General features: G+C 47.2%; 1 protein-coding gene across 2 annotated transcripts in view; it reads right to left on the bottom strand.

Moving 5' to 3' along the window:
* Positions 1–11,146: 11,146 nt before the first annotated feature.
* The window catches only part of SMOX (spermine oxidase), a 26,091-nt gene continuing 22,531 nt past the window's right edge, over positions 11,147–14,706 (bottom strand). For both annotated transcript variants that reach the window (XM_009882499.1, XM_009882500.1), the window contains 2 exons: positions 12,791–12,951; positions 11,147–11,587 (listed from right to left, as the gene is read on the bottom strand). In XM_009882499.1, coding sequence (XP_009880801.1) covers positions 11,450–11,587; positions 12,791–12,951 — 299 coding nt within the window. In that variant the 3' untranslated portion in view covers positions 11,147–11,449. The remainder of the gene's footprint in view (positions 11,588–12,790; positions 12,952–14,706) is intronic.

Here is a 14,706-nt window from a genome sequence, read left to right as displayed (position 1 = left end):
TCCAGATAATTTAAGGGGCGTTTTTATCCAAATTCACCCTTTTCACTCACCTCTGACCTGTCGTTACCTATTCAGGCTCTCTCCCTACCCCACTGCTTCTCATTTGTGTGCAGATTATCTGAGAGGACAAGTTAACGGAAAGTGGGGATACCTTAACGCCGTTTTTCATGAAGTGGGGCGCTGTGCAGCATTTCAAATACAGCTTTTCCATCATGAAAATGTGATCCTGTGAGATGCAGGACAGAAGGGGGCTTTACTAGAGGAGCCGTCCCTTGCTAAGAGGGCCACACACAACACACCGACTGCACCGTCTCCAGACACGATTCAGGCAGCGGAGACGGTCGACCTAAAATTAATCTTTGTCTGAAAAGGTATTACGGGAAAAAGCTGTCGTTCCTCCATCCTGATTGTGCTGAAAGCCTGGCCCATTTAGAGCCAATTGTGTCAGCAGGCAGCTTGATATTCCTATTCTTTGGGGACGGTAAAGTTTTTTTGCCGTTTAAAAGTCATAGCAGAAAGGTTTCCATGGGCTCAGCATCACGAAATGGCCATGGAAAATCACCTAGCCCTTCCCAGCAGTCTCATCAGAAGGAGGTTACGTGGGAATTAAAGGGGTGTTTTAATTGGAAGTGCAACGGAAATTAGAGAGTCAAACTTTAATTTATTTGAGGGGGAGGCATTTTTAAGATCCGAAAGGGTTACTTTGCTTGGGAGGGGCGAGATGGTGCACCAAATGTTCTTGTTTATGTACAGATGAGCACCAGAGTCCTCGCATAACAAAGATGATGGACAAGCACATCTTCAGCAGAGGAGCTGTTGAGGTTTTCAGATGAAATGAGACAAAAAAGGGGCACCGTAGTTGGTTTCTTTTCAACACAAAACAGAGCTGAATCTTTCCAGTAGGTTGTCCCTAAACCTGGGCAAAGATGGAAGGTATTAGAGTATGACTGAGACCTGATGTATGATGGAAGAGCAGGATGGGGAGAAACCAGCCCCATGTGCAGGGGCCAACACACACGAGCGTGTGCCCAGCATGTGGCAATGGCAACCACGGGTCACGTGCAGACAGGTGATGGGACATTTCTAAAAGACAGGACCTGAGGACAACTCATGTAGGCTACAACCCCTTCCCTCTCTACATTGAAGAGTCGTCGGGAGGGATGGTGCCAGGGAATGAGGTGTGCACCAGGTAATTGCTCTGACAGGCCAAAATCAGCCTCTGAGGTGGCCATCCCAAAATAGACATCCTCAAAACAGGGGCCTGGGTCTATCTTTATGCCAACAGGTCCAGTTCAGACTCTGGCTCTGCTTGCAGAGCAGTCCAAGGGTTCATGGACCACCTCAGGGACACATGAACGGAAATTCACTGCCAAGCTAAGGAACACCTTCCTGGACCATGGCCCCTCAGCAGAAAGTTCACTGAGAGCAGAAAGTGATCCAGGAGCAGAGATCCCAGGACGAGATGGATTCTCCTGCTAAGCCGTGAGTGGTGGCACCCAACAAATGGATGCAAAACAGCGATAAAGGAGGACAGCCCAAAACAAGGTCCTTGCTCATGGTCTTTTTTGTGACTGCAAATTGAACCAAAATCCTGTGCAGCCATGTGTCTGCCCTGAGGCCAAAATATCCCTTGTACGATCCTACATGACAGCTGTGAGGGTCAGCTGATGTTTCCCCCTTGAGCACTGCAGCATCCAGAAACGTGAGGAAGGTAGCACAAGGTCACTGACTCAACTAGTAGCCGTCCCTCTATGAGCGCTGGATGTTCATATATGCTCAGGTTAGGAAAGAGCAGGCAGGTATGGTCCAGATCAGAGAGGGGAGAAGTGTGGGACTGGACAGGAGCACAGCTCCTGGCTTGTGTAAGTCTCTTCTTACCACGTAGGAGCACAATGGTTGTCATCACAAAAGCAGGTAAAAATTCCACTTATTCACCTAGGAAACAGCAGCACGACCAGGAATAAGCAATGATTTCTTGGCATCCTTATGAGCACAAGCAAGTCCAGGTGTTACCAAGACAGCCTGAACATCCCCAGGTCAGGGAGAAAGCACTGGTTTGGACTTTAAAACATGCTTACCTGTAAGTAGGTAAATTTAGTGTTTCCAGCTGTGTTCCAAATGAAGTGTCAGGGCAGGGAAGGAGAAGTTTTGTACTGATGTCCTTGTACTGGAGTTTTCTGGAGATTTAAGGCCCTCAGCTGGTGAGTTTTAGCACAGCACTACTGCAAACATTGGCACATCCACGTTCCCATCGGCAGGATGGTTGCATACCCTCTCTTCTTGCTCTGCTGTCATCCCCTGCACCCAACTGCACCACCCATGACGGCCACAAATCCTCCCCTGACCCTCTGCCAAATCCTCCCACGTTCCTGGCATCCCACCAGCTCAGCCCTCGCCCGCTGCCCAGCCAAACACGACATATTTAGCTCTGGTAATTTTATTATTATTTTTTTTTTAATCTCTCCCCTTATAAATCAACTTCTCCAGTCCCTGAATCACTGCCTGTGCTATTGCCTTTCCATTTGGCAACATTCATTTGCCAAATGCCTTGCAAATTGCCCACTGGCAGCCACCCGGGCCGGGGCCACACTGCCCGTGAGAAAAATGACGCTGCTGCTTCTCTTCGGAACATAATTGCTTGTTTAATTGCTGCTCTCACACTCACATCACTTATCTTACACATACCCAAAGCAAACCACCCTGCTGCAAAGCCGCCAGTCTAACAGAGCTTAGGAAATTTCTCCCTGTGCTTCACAAAAGATTTTTTTTTTGCATTGGACAAAGTTGGGGTTGCTGGGTTCCCAGTCCTTTGCTTGGGCCAGTTTCGGGTCAGTTACTTATCCCATGTGGCCTGTCCCTCTAATGAGATGTCACCGGTACCTGCCCATGAGAAGGAAGGCCAGTCCACATGGTCACCAGCCCATGACCACGTGTGACCAATTTTCCTTGTAGACCAGCAAGGGACTACAGCAGGGGAAGAGGGTGGGAAGAGGGAGGGAGATCCTGGAAGGTGCTGAGCTGTCAGATGTCCCTGCAGCTGGTGGAAATCCTCCATATTCAGCACATGCCTGTCGGACCCTCACACAGAACCTGATTAATGACTGTCATTTCTGCAAGGGGACACCCAAAGACCCTGGGGGAGGTGGAAACTCATGTGCCAGCTGCTACAGTCATGCAATGATGCTGACCTTGAAGCTCCTATGGGCCAAGCAGATAGGGAGCAGGTGGACTGCCATTGCCTAAGACACCAAGTAATTGGCACCAGGGCTCCCAGGGAGCCTGCAGCATGGCCAATACCTCACACATACACACACACAGCTCTGAGCAATGGGAGATCATCCAGCTTCTCCCATCCTTCTAATGTTGCAGTTACCATTTCTACTGACATGTAATTTAGACAGTATAAACTCAGGTAACTGAATTTCATAAGTTTTTAAAAACAACTTCAGGCAAAGAAAAAGGTGTATTTTGTGGAAGCTCTTTTCTGGGGCTCCCTCTAGTTTACTCAAATTGTTGTAGATTTTGTTATTCAGTCTCCACACCCCTTTTGCATCAGAAAATTGACAGTCGCGGACAGAGCATGGAGTTTAAGTTTGGCACTCTACAACTCAGCTGAGGCCTTACACCCATGCAGAGAACCCATCTCCCCAAACTTGCTTAAGTATCTTGACTCTTTTGATGCCAGAAACTGAGGACTGCATCTTCAATGGCCACAAATCAGCATGGCACAGCTGAAGCCAGCTGACATAAGTCAGGCATTAACTTTCTGGAGATGTGGTCTGACACTGAATTAAAAGACGATAAGAACAGACTATTTCAGTTGGAAGGGACCCGCAACAATCATCTAGTCCAACTGCCTGGCCGCACCAGGGCAACCCAAATAAAGCATGTTGTTAAGGGCATTGTCCAAATGCCCTTAAAGGCTGACACATTTGGGTCATCCACCACCTCTCTGGGAAGCCTGTTCTAGTGTTTGACCACCCTCTTGGTAAAGAAATGCTTCCTAATATCCAGTCTAAACTTCCCCTGGCGCAGGTTTGAACCATTCCCACTTGACCTGTCGCTGGATCCCAGGGAGAAGAGCTCAGCACCTCCCTCTCCGCTTCCCCTCCTCAGGAAGCTGTCGAGAACCACGAGGTCGCCCCCCAGCCTCCTTTTCTCCAAACTAGACAAACCCACAGCCCACCTCCCACAGCTCCTGCCAGCCCCCCCTCCCACCCCGATGTCTCAGACACCGTGGGGTGTCTCAGGGTATCGAGCTCTTCAACCCCACGGACTGGAAACAAAACTCGCTGCTAGACGACCTGCTCCCTGCACCCTGTCTGCGCTCACCCTTCGGGGCTCCCACCTCTTTTACTTCACTCACATATACGTCTGGATGCACGCACATATTTCTTACAGCATACAATTTCTGAGCAAGATTTTTAACGCCACAAGGTGGCAGCATAAAACCACCTTTCCCCGGTTTGTGGTCCGTTTGCAGGAGTTCCCCCAGACCCTGTGCCATGGAGAAGGCAGCGGTCTCACCCCAGGAACGGCCACAGGAGAAAACATCCAACCCCACCGGGTGCAGAGCAAGGACCCACTTTTTTCACCACTTAGCCATCTGCAATTTCAGCATCCACTGACGGCGAGCACATTCGTTTTGCTGAGTTTGTCCATCTTTCAGCCACTCGTCTAATAGCTGCGAGGTGACTCCAAGCCTGGTTTCGACACCCGGAGCCTCTTTGCTTCACCCCACAGCACCGAGGTGCGGGAGAAGCCAGTTTGATGTGCCACGGCGTGTTAGTCACTGCAGATGAGACAAACAAAGTCTGCAGACACTACTGAGCTGAACTTGGGGCAGATCAGTCCTGAGGGCACCAAGCAGAAAGCTGGGTTTTTTTTCCTTTTTTTTTTTTTTTCCTTTTTTTTTTTTTTTCCTTTTTTTTTTTTTTTCCTTTTTTTTTTTTTTTCCAGCTTTGCAGCTCCATGCAGGAAAAAGCTTCTGTAGGAGGGGATGTTTGGGCTGAGAAAGAGGAGGTGAAGGCTGCAGCAAGCCCCGAGCAGCAGCAACATCAGAGGAATATGGATAAGGCAAGGTAGTGCCATGATATGGTGAGACACAGAGGCACGTCCCGAGCTGCTGCCACTCCTTCCTGTCCCCTCTCCTTATTCCTGCTACGTGTCCTCCGTATCTCCCAGGGGGGTCCTTTTCTGTTTAGTGTTTGCTACTGCAAATAAATTGGCACCAGGGAAATTGCCAGGACACCAAACTCCATTCTTTGCACTATTGTGTAATTAGCAGCTCCTGGTCCAGCCCGGCTTGTGCCCACTAGTTCAGTCCAGACACCAGCGCAGGTCCCGGACCACTCTTGCAGGGCAAGGGAGAAAGGGATAAACACCGCAAATACTCACATCCCGGTGCCAAAATGTCGTGCTGGGAGCATTAAATGTGCCAGTGGAGATGCAGTCTGGATGGTCCCCTCTGTGTGGGGCAGCATGGACAACTGCAAGCCCCTCAGTGCCACCGACTCAGGCTTAACCACACGGTGACACCACAGATCGGTACTTCTTTGTGCGAGGAGGGAGGGACGTTAAGCCAAAAGCCAGGACCCGGCCCATAACACCACCACCTTCCTGGTGCAAGAGAAGCTTTGAGCACTCACTTCAGCTTTTCAAACCACCCCCTTTTTAAAGCATGTCTTCCTAACAAGTTCAAGGATCAGCCAGGAAACGAGCAGCCAGGGACAGATGTGCACGGTCCCCCCGTGGCACCACCACCCATGGGGCTTTGGGGACTCCCCTCTGCCAGCACCCTGCCTTCCCCACCCTCTGCTTTCCCAACCCAGCCAGCCAGGAGGAGCTCTCTTTAATTACCCCTGGGTAATTGGGTGCCTCTTACCATCACAGCACGTGCATCTGGTTTCTACTGACCTTCGTCCTACCGATGAGCACGAGGTGGACACAGCAGGAGACAGGACGCTGCAGGTTTTGGAGAAGGGAGACAGGGTGAGGGGAGTCATAGAGCCCTGTGGTGATGCCACCTCTCCTCATCATATGCTCAAAGCGGCCTTCACTGCTAATTTTAAGTACCTTTTAGTAAACGATTGCTAAATTTAGTGCCTCCAAGAGAAACATAAGCCTCGTTTTAAAGTCTGGATTGCTGGTGACGGAAGCAGAGGAACGAAGGGGCAAAGTGGGATTGCCTGGCAAGATTTTTTTCTGGCGGGGGAGACATTACCTTGAAGCCCCATAAGAAGGGAGCATGAAAACCACCACCAGGCCAGGAGGTGTGAAGCTTCATTCTAGCCTTCAGCGCTGTCCCTCACCTCTTCTTCTTCACCAACCTGCCCACGTGCAGGTTTCCAGCTCTCAGGCAGAGCAAAACCCCAGCAAAGAGGCAAATTGTGCCGCAACCTGCAGCAGGACCAGCCCTCCCCACCCCCTGGAGGTCTCCCAAACCGCTGCCCGCGTACCCTTTTTTTGTCGGGAGCTGCGTGTTTGCACGTCCAACTGTTTGTACCCAGCACTTGTTGGCGCTGCAAGTTCTGCTGGGTTGCACAAGGGATAGAAACACCACAGCATGTTGCGCTGGCAAGAGGAACGCTTTGGGTTTTGCTGAGAAATGCTCAACCTCTCCAGGCAAAGGTAGGTCCATGCAACTGGGTGATGCAAGCAGGACAACACCTCGTGCCCGTGGGGTGTACACCAGGACCCAAGGCTGAATGGCACACAGAGAAACAAGCTGTAGAGAGTAGACACTTTATTAAAAGCCAGGGTCCCGGGACATTCAATTCTGAATGTGTCTTGAGACATATCGATGGAGTGAGTACTGACATACATCCAGCCCTATTTAGCAAAACCACACACCATCGTCATATGTCACCATTGTCTGCACACAGCAGAAAAAGAAGCTTTGAAACCCCGATTACCAGCACAGCAGCTTTTCTTGGATATCCCGTGATAAAGAAGTCACAGGAGAAAGCAACCTTTTGGCTTTTCCTGGGTCATAGCCTCATATGCCCAAAGGATTTGGTTTTTTCCTCTACTTCCACTTTGCAATAGACCTGGCTGCTGGAAAATCAACTCTGGCTCCTTGAGATTAAGTTCTGGCAAAAGCTGAATGATTGAAGCGGGACAGATTTTTTTTATCTTCTGTTCTCTTCAACTGAAGCATGCTGCGCTCTCTTCCCGCAGCACAACTCTCTCAACTCAGTAACATCATGAAAAGGGGTTTGCTTTTGAGATAAAATGGGAGAAAAACATCATAAAGCCAACGTACCGCAGTCCGTTCCAGCTTTCCAGCAGCCAGGAAGGCACCCCCCCGCCACACAAAGGCAGAGAATCAGCACAACTTAGCTGAGGTTGGAGAGAGTCAGCCAGAGATGGTGCCTCCTCTCCTGATCTATCTTGGGATGCACTGACTTACCCTCCGGAGGGGGGTTTTTCCCCTCTCTCTGCCCCTTTCCCTCTCTTTTTTTGTCGCTAGAAGGACCCTCTGCAACTAATTTATCAACTGGACATCCCACTCCAAAATAGCTGCGGTTAAGCAATGTGACTCCCACCCCAGATGCTTCGTAGAAAAGCACAAAGAGATTACACACGCTTCACATGGGGTAGCAGATGCCAAAACAGACACGTTCTTCACTCCTTGCATGAACCCTTGGCCAGCAGCCAGCCGGATGGATTAATGAAATGCAGAGAGATAAGGCAACAGCTAAACACACGTCTTCTTCACCCTGAAAACTTAATTTTATTTTTGGAAAAACACTGTTTAGACAATTTCAAACTATGATGATCTCTACATTTTGTTCCCTTGACTTTAAAAAAGAAGAGGATTTATATATCTAAAGAAAAAATGTGTTTTTCTCGTTCAAGAAGGCATCTTTTACAAGGTCAAGACAAAACCTTGCTAGTTAGTAACATCTGTCCCTAGTGACACACATCTGCACAGTTCAAGGGCTGCTTAGACTGGAGCCGGTGCTCCTGTTAAGCTGGAGGATATGCAATTAAAGCCTAAGTCAACAAATGGACTCATTAACAAGGGGGCACACTATATACAAGTACCCATGGAAGCTGCTAACCCAGGGGAAGAGCAGAGCCAAACATTATTCGGGTTAAACACCCACCCCCGCAGCAAGGACAGCCATTTGCCTGAAGGTAGGCTCCAAAAGCAAAAACCCGAGCTTCAAACCCTCATGCTACAAAGCCTCCCAGCAAGAAAGTGTCCTCTCAGGATTCCCATGTCAGCCCCAGTGACACCAAATCATGAAGCGCCATGCTCAGAAGTGAGCTGTTGGCCTTGATGCACCACGGCTTGTAACACCCCTGCCCCACGGTGCAGAAGACACACACACACACGTTCTGCATCTGCTGTAGTGGCACCAAACGCTGCCAAACCGGGCAGAGCCTCAAAGCCAGAACGAGTTATCCAAAGCCTTCTCTCTAAACCCACACAGTTGAGCCCTGACAATCCATGAAGCCTGCACATTTCCTGGCTTTGCACTCGACTCCTCTTCAGGACATACTGGAAGTTGGCATGGCTGCCATTGGGCTTACGGTTTATCGAAGAAACATATGTCCTAGCAAATACTTGCCTACGCAATCAGAGAACGCTTTGAGGGAAATAAACCATGCACACAAACACACATACACATATGTTTCGGTGACTAAAACTAGAACTCATTTTAAAAATAAACAAGTTTCTTTTCAGGAAGCCTATTTGGGTCAACAGAGAATTCTCTCACTAAACTGAGGGGCAGCTTGAACACAGCACACAGACGGTTTCCCGTTCACCACAGTCCTGTTTGCTTTGCACTAACTGATCGTCTTTGGTCCAGGTCACATTGCTGGAATAGGAAAACCACACTTCTGAGAGATTCTTCCATACAAACACCATTTATGTGGTGTATTTCTGACACTGTGTAATCAGAATTGTTTATTTCCATACAGACCACTATAGGTGATTACCTTAAGGCTCCACTGAGAACCAGTTTGCCTCTCCGCCCTAAGGAAAGTTTTGTCTTGGACATCTTCCCAAAGGAAGAAGTGGTGCACATTAGGACAGGCTTGCATTATCTTTATTCATTCATCCCAAGTTAATTTTCAAATATTTTTCTTGTTAACTTCCCCTTTTTCATTGATTTTATTTGCAGCCATTTTTTCAAGCATATTTGAATGAATTTTCAAACAGTTCTACTCGGTCATTGCAAGAGGTGTCAGTGCCAGAGGTGCTCTTCACATGAAGAGGTGCTCTTCAGATCACACAAGGAGGAGCTGGCAGGTTCATAAACAAACCTTGCCAGGCATTCCTTATCCTTGGCACTGGTGTTTATTCGTTCTCGTGGCTCAGCAGCATTGGCCTCTCTGCCCAAAATGTGGAGGAGAAACTGCTTCCACCCAAGCAAAGGAAGCATCTATTCAATCGGTCTTCAATTGCTGGCTGGTCTGGCAGTCCCCTAAATCAATGTCTCCTAGCCTTCTGCTTTATTGCAGAAATAGTAGAATTGCAGAAATAGTTTAACATGACAATGAAACTTGTTGATAAACCAAGCACGTTTATACACAACTGGCCCAAATTTGAACATCAAGGGAGGGACACGGGAACACTCACCGTATATCAGAGGCTCTGGGGTGCCGCTTCCTCTTGGACAAATAAAAATTACTGAAGTGTGAGATGCAGCATCCCTACAGGGAAAATTAAGCTTTCCAAGCTGTATCTTAAGGTCTCAACTCTTCAGAGGGCTTCCCAGCTTGTCTGTGGACCAAGCACAGATCTGGGATGATTGCATTTAGGAAGTTCTAATTGAAGCCCATGTCAGGTACTACATGTAGGCTCCATGGAAAATATATTTTTAATCCAAATGTAACATGACTGAGCCAAACTTTTACATTCCTTCAAAAATCCTTACTAGTCGGAACAGCCTTGACCTCCCTGAGAAAACTCTTCAATATTAATGTTCTAGAATCATAGAATAGTTTAGCTTCTCATCAATCGGCACCTCCAGGTCCTTCTCATCAGGGCTGCTCTTGATTCATTTTTTGCCCAGGCTGTATTTGTGCTTGGTATTGCCCCAACCCAGATGTAGGACCTTGTACTTGGCCTTGTTGAACTTCACGAGGTTGGCTTGGGCCCACCTCTCCAGCCTGTCCAGGTCCCTCTGGATGGCATCCCTCCCCTCCAGTGTGTCTACCTTGCCAAACAGCTTCTCTTCTGGGGATGAGGGGTGAAAACCTCACCTGTTTTTGGTATTGCTGCCCAACAAAACATAGAGTTTCATCACAGAGGTAGTGTAACAATGCTGCTTCTCATCATTCTCCTTCTTGCCCACACTCCCACTAACATTTGCATGGTGTTTTCCACTTGGATTAGTTGCCCCAATCACAGCCATAGACTACACTCCAGCTGTATCTGCATTACCAAGGTAGTTTGGGGGTTTTACTTCGCACTGCAGTCTGGTGCACAGGTATGAACGCTCCTTCCACTCTGTGGTTCAAGAATTTTTGAATGACAAGTGATAGATTAGACTTAGATGTTCTCTTTACAGACTGCACCATACCTGAGGAGCTCCTGGAGAAATGCTTCTGGTTTAGTTTCCTTAGAGAGAAGCCTAACTTGGACACCTCAAAACCATTTTGTGAACCAAATCAATTTTTGAAAAGTGGGAATGAATGGGGCACTCCCTTCAAAACCAAGACACTGATCCAGACCAAATGTGGACAGTCTCCAACGCTGCTTTCGTCAAAGCTGTTTGTCTCTCTGCTTTGCAGCACTGCAACTCCTTTGATAACTTCCCACAGACTGGCTAAGTGAAGCCAGAGGGAAGACAAATCCCCCCACAAAATTATAGGCAGGTTTCCTGAAGCACAAAGGCCCGCACAAGCTGATAGGCAGGTGACACATGGAGTTAAATATGTACAGAGTGATTTCTGTGCTAATCTGTACAAGGTAATGACTGTGTCTCTGAGGCACAATTCTTTGAACGAACAGTTAAGATCAACTGGTACATTTAGTATCCATACCTACCTCAGCATCCTCCTACTCCAAATTTTGTAGGAAGGGAAAAAACCCCTATTTTTAAAACATTGAATAAAAGAGTTGCAAATTACTGAGCAAAGTGTCCAGGAAGTACCAAAGCACCCAGTCTTTTTATTACAACATTTATTTTAGTATAGAAGGCACTTACAATACAGAAAGGAAAAAAAAATATGATAGGCACCAAAAGTAAAGTTAGAATTAAAATGACAAAGAAACAGTTTACCAGACAAAAGGAGCACCCTTCCCTGTTAACAATACAGCACACAGAAATGAAGCTATTGGTGACTAACTTTTTAAACAGTTAGGGCTTATTTTTTTTAATAGAAAAAGATAAAGGCTGTTCTACTGTGAACTGAAATTAAAAAAGAACCCCTCCACACACCTGTACAAGGGTTTGGGAGTTGGTGGTGTTCACAAACATGGGGCCTTTTAGCTCCGGCACTGCAGGAGGTCCTGGTACATCTCAATGAGGTGAGCGGCCTCTCTCTGCCCAGAAAGCACAGCACCGTGGGTAGTAGAATAATACTTCCTGTGAGTGGCCTCCCCTGAAAACATCACCTGCATCGGCTGGAAAGGATAAGAAAAGCAGAACAGCTCAGCAGCGCTAACTGGAAAGCAGAGGCAAGGCTAAAAGGAGACAAAACCTTCTGCGCCCTCCCACATCCCCATGAGCTGACACCAGTGTTCACAGAGTGCTGGTTCTCGAAATCCCAATGTGGTGCACCACGGGGACAGGCACAGCACGTGTCTGTCAATGTCAAGCTCATCTTCATTGCTATATGCCTGCACAGAGCTGTTTACAGGGCTGAGGCACCATCACAGAGCCAAATACTAGCCCAGATAACTCCAAACAAATCCACACAAGTCACAGAGCGCCGTACCTCTCTACCGACTCCTCCCTTTGCTCCCCCAAATTATACTTTAGCCTTTTAGGATTTTATTTTTTTTTTCTGGACAGCAATTTCAGAAGGAAAAATAGTTATGTCTAAAAACCCACAGGGTGCGACACAGTGTCTTATTTCTCACATCGATAGTTAGGTGCTTGCTAAAATTGCTGCCAACTCAGTTCTGAGGCAGGAATTTCAGGTACCTCTCTTCCCTGGGAACTACAGAGAAAGATTCCTAAAGCTCCTGCTATCTTTTTTAATAGATTTCTGTGCTGAATAAAATTACGTGGTAGGGTCAGGCTCTGGGTGGAGGAAATGGACTGGACAGCTGCTTGGAGGCTGCATATTGATCACCCATTGTCTTTAGATTTGGACACATAACCCTGAATGATGGGGTGAGTTTGGCTTAATACGTTACTGCTCCTCAGCTGAGCTGTGGTAACTATCTCCATATGTGCTCTTGCTAGACCTAGACATTAGCAGGGTCATGCATTTAATGCCACATACCCAGACTATGCTTTAAAACAGAATAACCCGTACTTTCCTAAGGAATTTCAAACTGGCCGATAAGGCTAATGGTCATTAAACAGAGATCACAATTCCAAAAGCCACATGGATGAGCAGCCTTTGATAATTTCAGAGAGAGATGTGGGGATCCCTGAGATGTTGGCATTCCAAATATCAAAGAGGTAAATCCTACACACATCATTTGTCCAGAGGGATACGTATAAAAAAAAAAAAAAAAAGAAAAGAAAAAAAAAAAGGAAAGCATGCTACTGGAGGCCCAACCAAATATTGTTTCTTTCAACCCCCCTCCCAGAAAACCCGTTACCCAGCATCACACTAGCCTTATTGCCAGAGAACCAGTTTGGGCCATACTTACAGTAGTTTTGGAGCTGTCAGCATAAGGCAGTGGTTTAGCAAGTTTCTCTACATCAGCCCCACTAGACCCAACTTGGGTGTAAGAGTAGGATCCACGGAAGTTGGGATTGCTGCCCCAGGAGGACCGCAGGATCCGGCGAGGTTTCGGAATGTTTGGATTCCCTGGGCAGAAAGCAGAAGATGACAAAAAGTAAGAGCATGTTCCAGAGAAAACATGGCAATGCCTGTGCAAGGTGTGGGGTAGCATGTATTCAGTCTGATTTATTGAAAATACGCCCTAGCAGAGCCTGCAGGCTACAGGGAAGAGGCCCTAAATGAGATTTCTTTTCTATTACTGAGTTCTAAGTACCTATATAACAGAAACAGCATCCCTTTTAATCTCAGCCACAGTCTACCATTTTGGGAAAGTGATAAAACGTTTATGTTCCTAAAAGACTGGGGAGCTTCAGACCATCCTGGACACAGTCTGGTTGAAAATACAGAGTATCTTCTGGTCTCGTTTGCCATGTGGTCATCAAGCATATGATTGATCTCACTTAATTTTATGTATTTAATTGGGTGTCCAGTCTAAATTGGATGTTTACGTAGTCTTGCGAGAGAGGTGTGCCTCCAAAGAGGAATGGAGATAAGGATGTTAGAAGGCAAATCCTCATTATGCGGGGGCATAAGAAAACCTGTCAGAAAGTTCGCAAAACCTGTATTACTCACTCCAACTGCTACCCAGTTGGCCCAAAATAAACCTAAAATCCAATAGACCCATTTTGTGAGATGCACATGGCATAGAAAGAAGGCTTTTGAGGCTGGAAGTAAGATTTCTAGATTGTTGTAGGATTTCCACTGATAAGAGGATGTAGGACCTACAGGTGAGGGGCACCTGAATGCACCAATGATACGACCGTCATCAGCCGCTGTCCCCATCCCAAAGAGTACAGGAGCACATAGGATCCAAGACTGTAGCCAAGGCAGCCCACCAGCTGCTGGCACAAGAGCCTCGGGTAGAATTGAAACAGGGAGGGTCATGCTTAGGAGACCCTTTTGCTAGGCTGGTTTGAGGCCATCTCAGTGTCATCGACAGAGGTTTTGTTGGCATCCTGTGATCATACCTGACTTGGCAGAAGAGGAACAGGGAGATGGGACACGGAGAATTGCAATGAAGAGAAATTCCCTCTGCAGGAGACCTGAGACTCACCCTTGAGGCCACCTCCAGGCCATGTTCAGCTACTTGAGCTAAGTCTAAGTCTTCTTCACTGAAAGGGTTATCAAGCATTGGAACAGGCTGCCCAGGGAAGTGGTTGAGCCACCATCTCTGGAGGTATTTAAAAGATGTGTAGATGTGGCATTTAGGGATATGGTTTAGTGGTGGACTTGGCAGTGTTAGGTTTACAGTTGGACTCAATGATCTTAAAGGTCCTTTCTATGATTCTGTGGAATCTGTCAGCACAAGTAAGGGTACTGCGACACATTTGCATCTTGCACAGTTCCTGTGCCTGCTACAGACCCCGGCTCTGTAACACTGCAGCATGCTTAGCCTGCTATGAAAACGATCCAAATTCCCCCACTTTCTTCATCACAGCTTAGAAAGGGAGACCTCCAACTGTAAGCACTACTTAGGCACTACGTTATTTAGTTCTACGAAACAATTATTTGGTCATGCCTTCAATTCCTTAAAATCAGGAGCAAGTTACTTCCCTGGTTCAGCTACTGCTTTTAGGAGTATCGTGTGTCAATCAGAACGACGAAATATAAGGCTGAAACAGAGCAAAGGCACCTGGATGGCTTGCCAGAGTACACTGTGAACACTTTCTAACCACTAACACCCACAACAAAATATGGCACAGACTAGTAAATAAATATACCCTACAAACAAAATACATCCTACAACTGAATGTTGTTTCAGGAGTAACAACTTAGCATAAC

Source organism: Charadrius vociferus, unplaced genomic scaffold, assembly GCF_000708025.1.
Source record: "Charadrius vociferus isolate BGI_N301 unplaced genomic scaffold, ASM70802v2 scaffold213, whole genome shotgun sequence".
Lineage (NCBI taxonomy): Eukaryota > Metazoa > Chordata > Aves > Charadriiformes > Charadriidae > Charadrius > Charadrius vociferus.
Note: the sequence above shows the minus strand (reverse complement) of the source record. Positions and strands in the feature narration are given on the sequence as shown.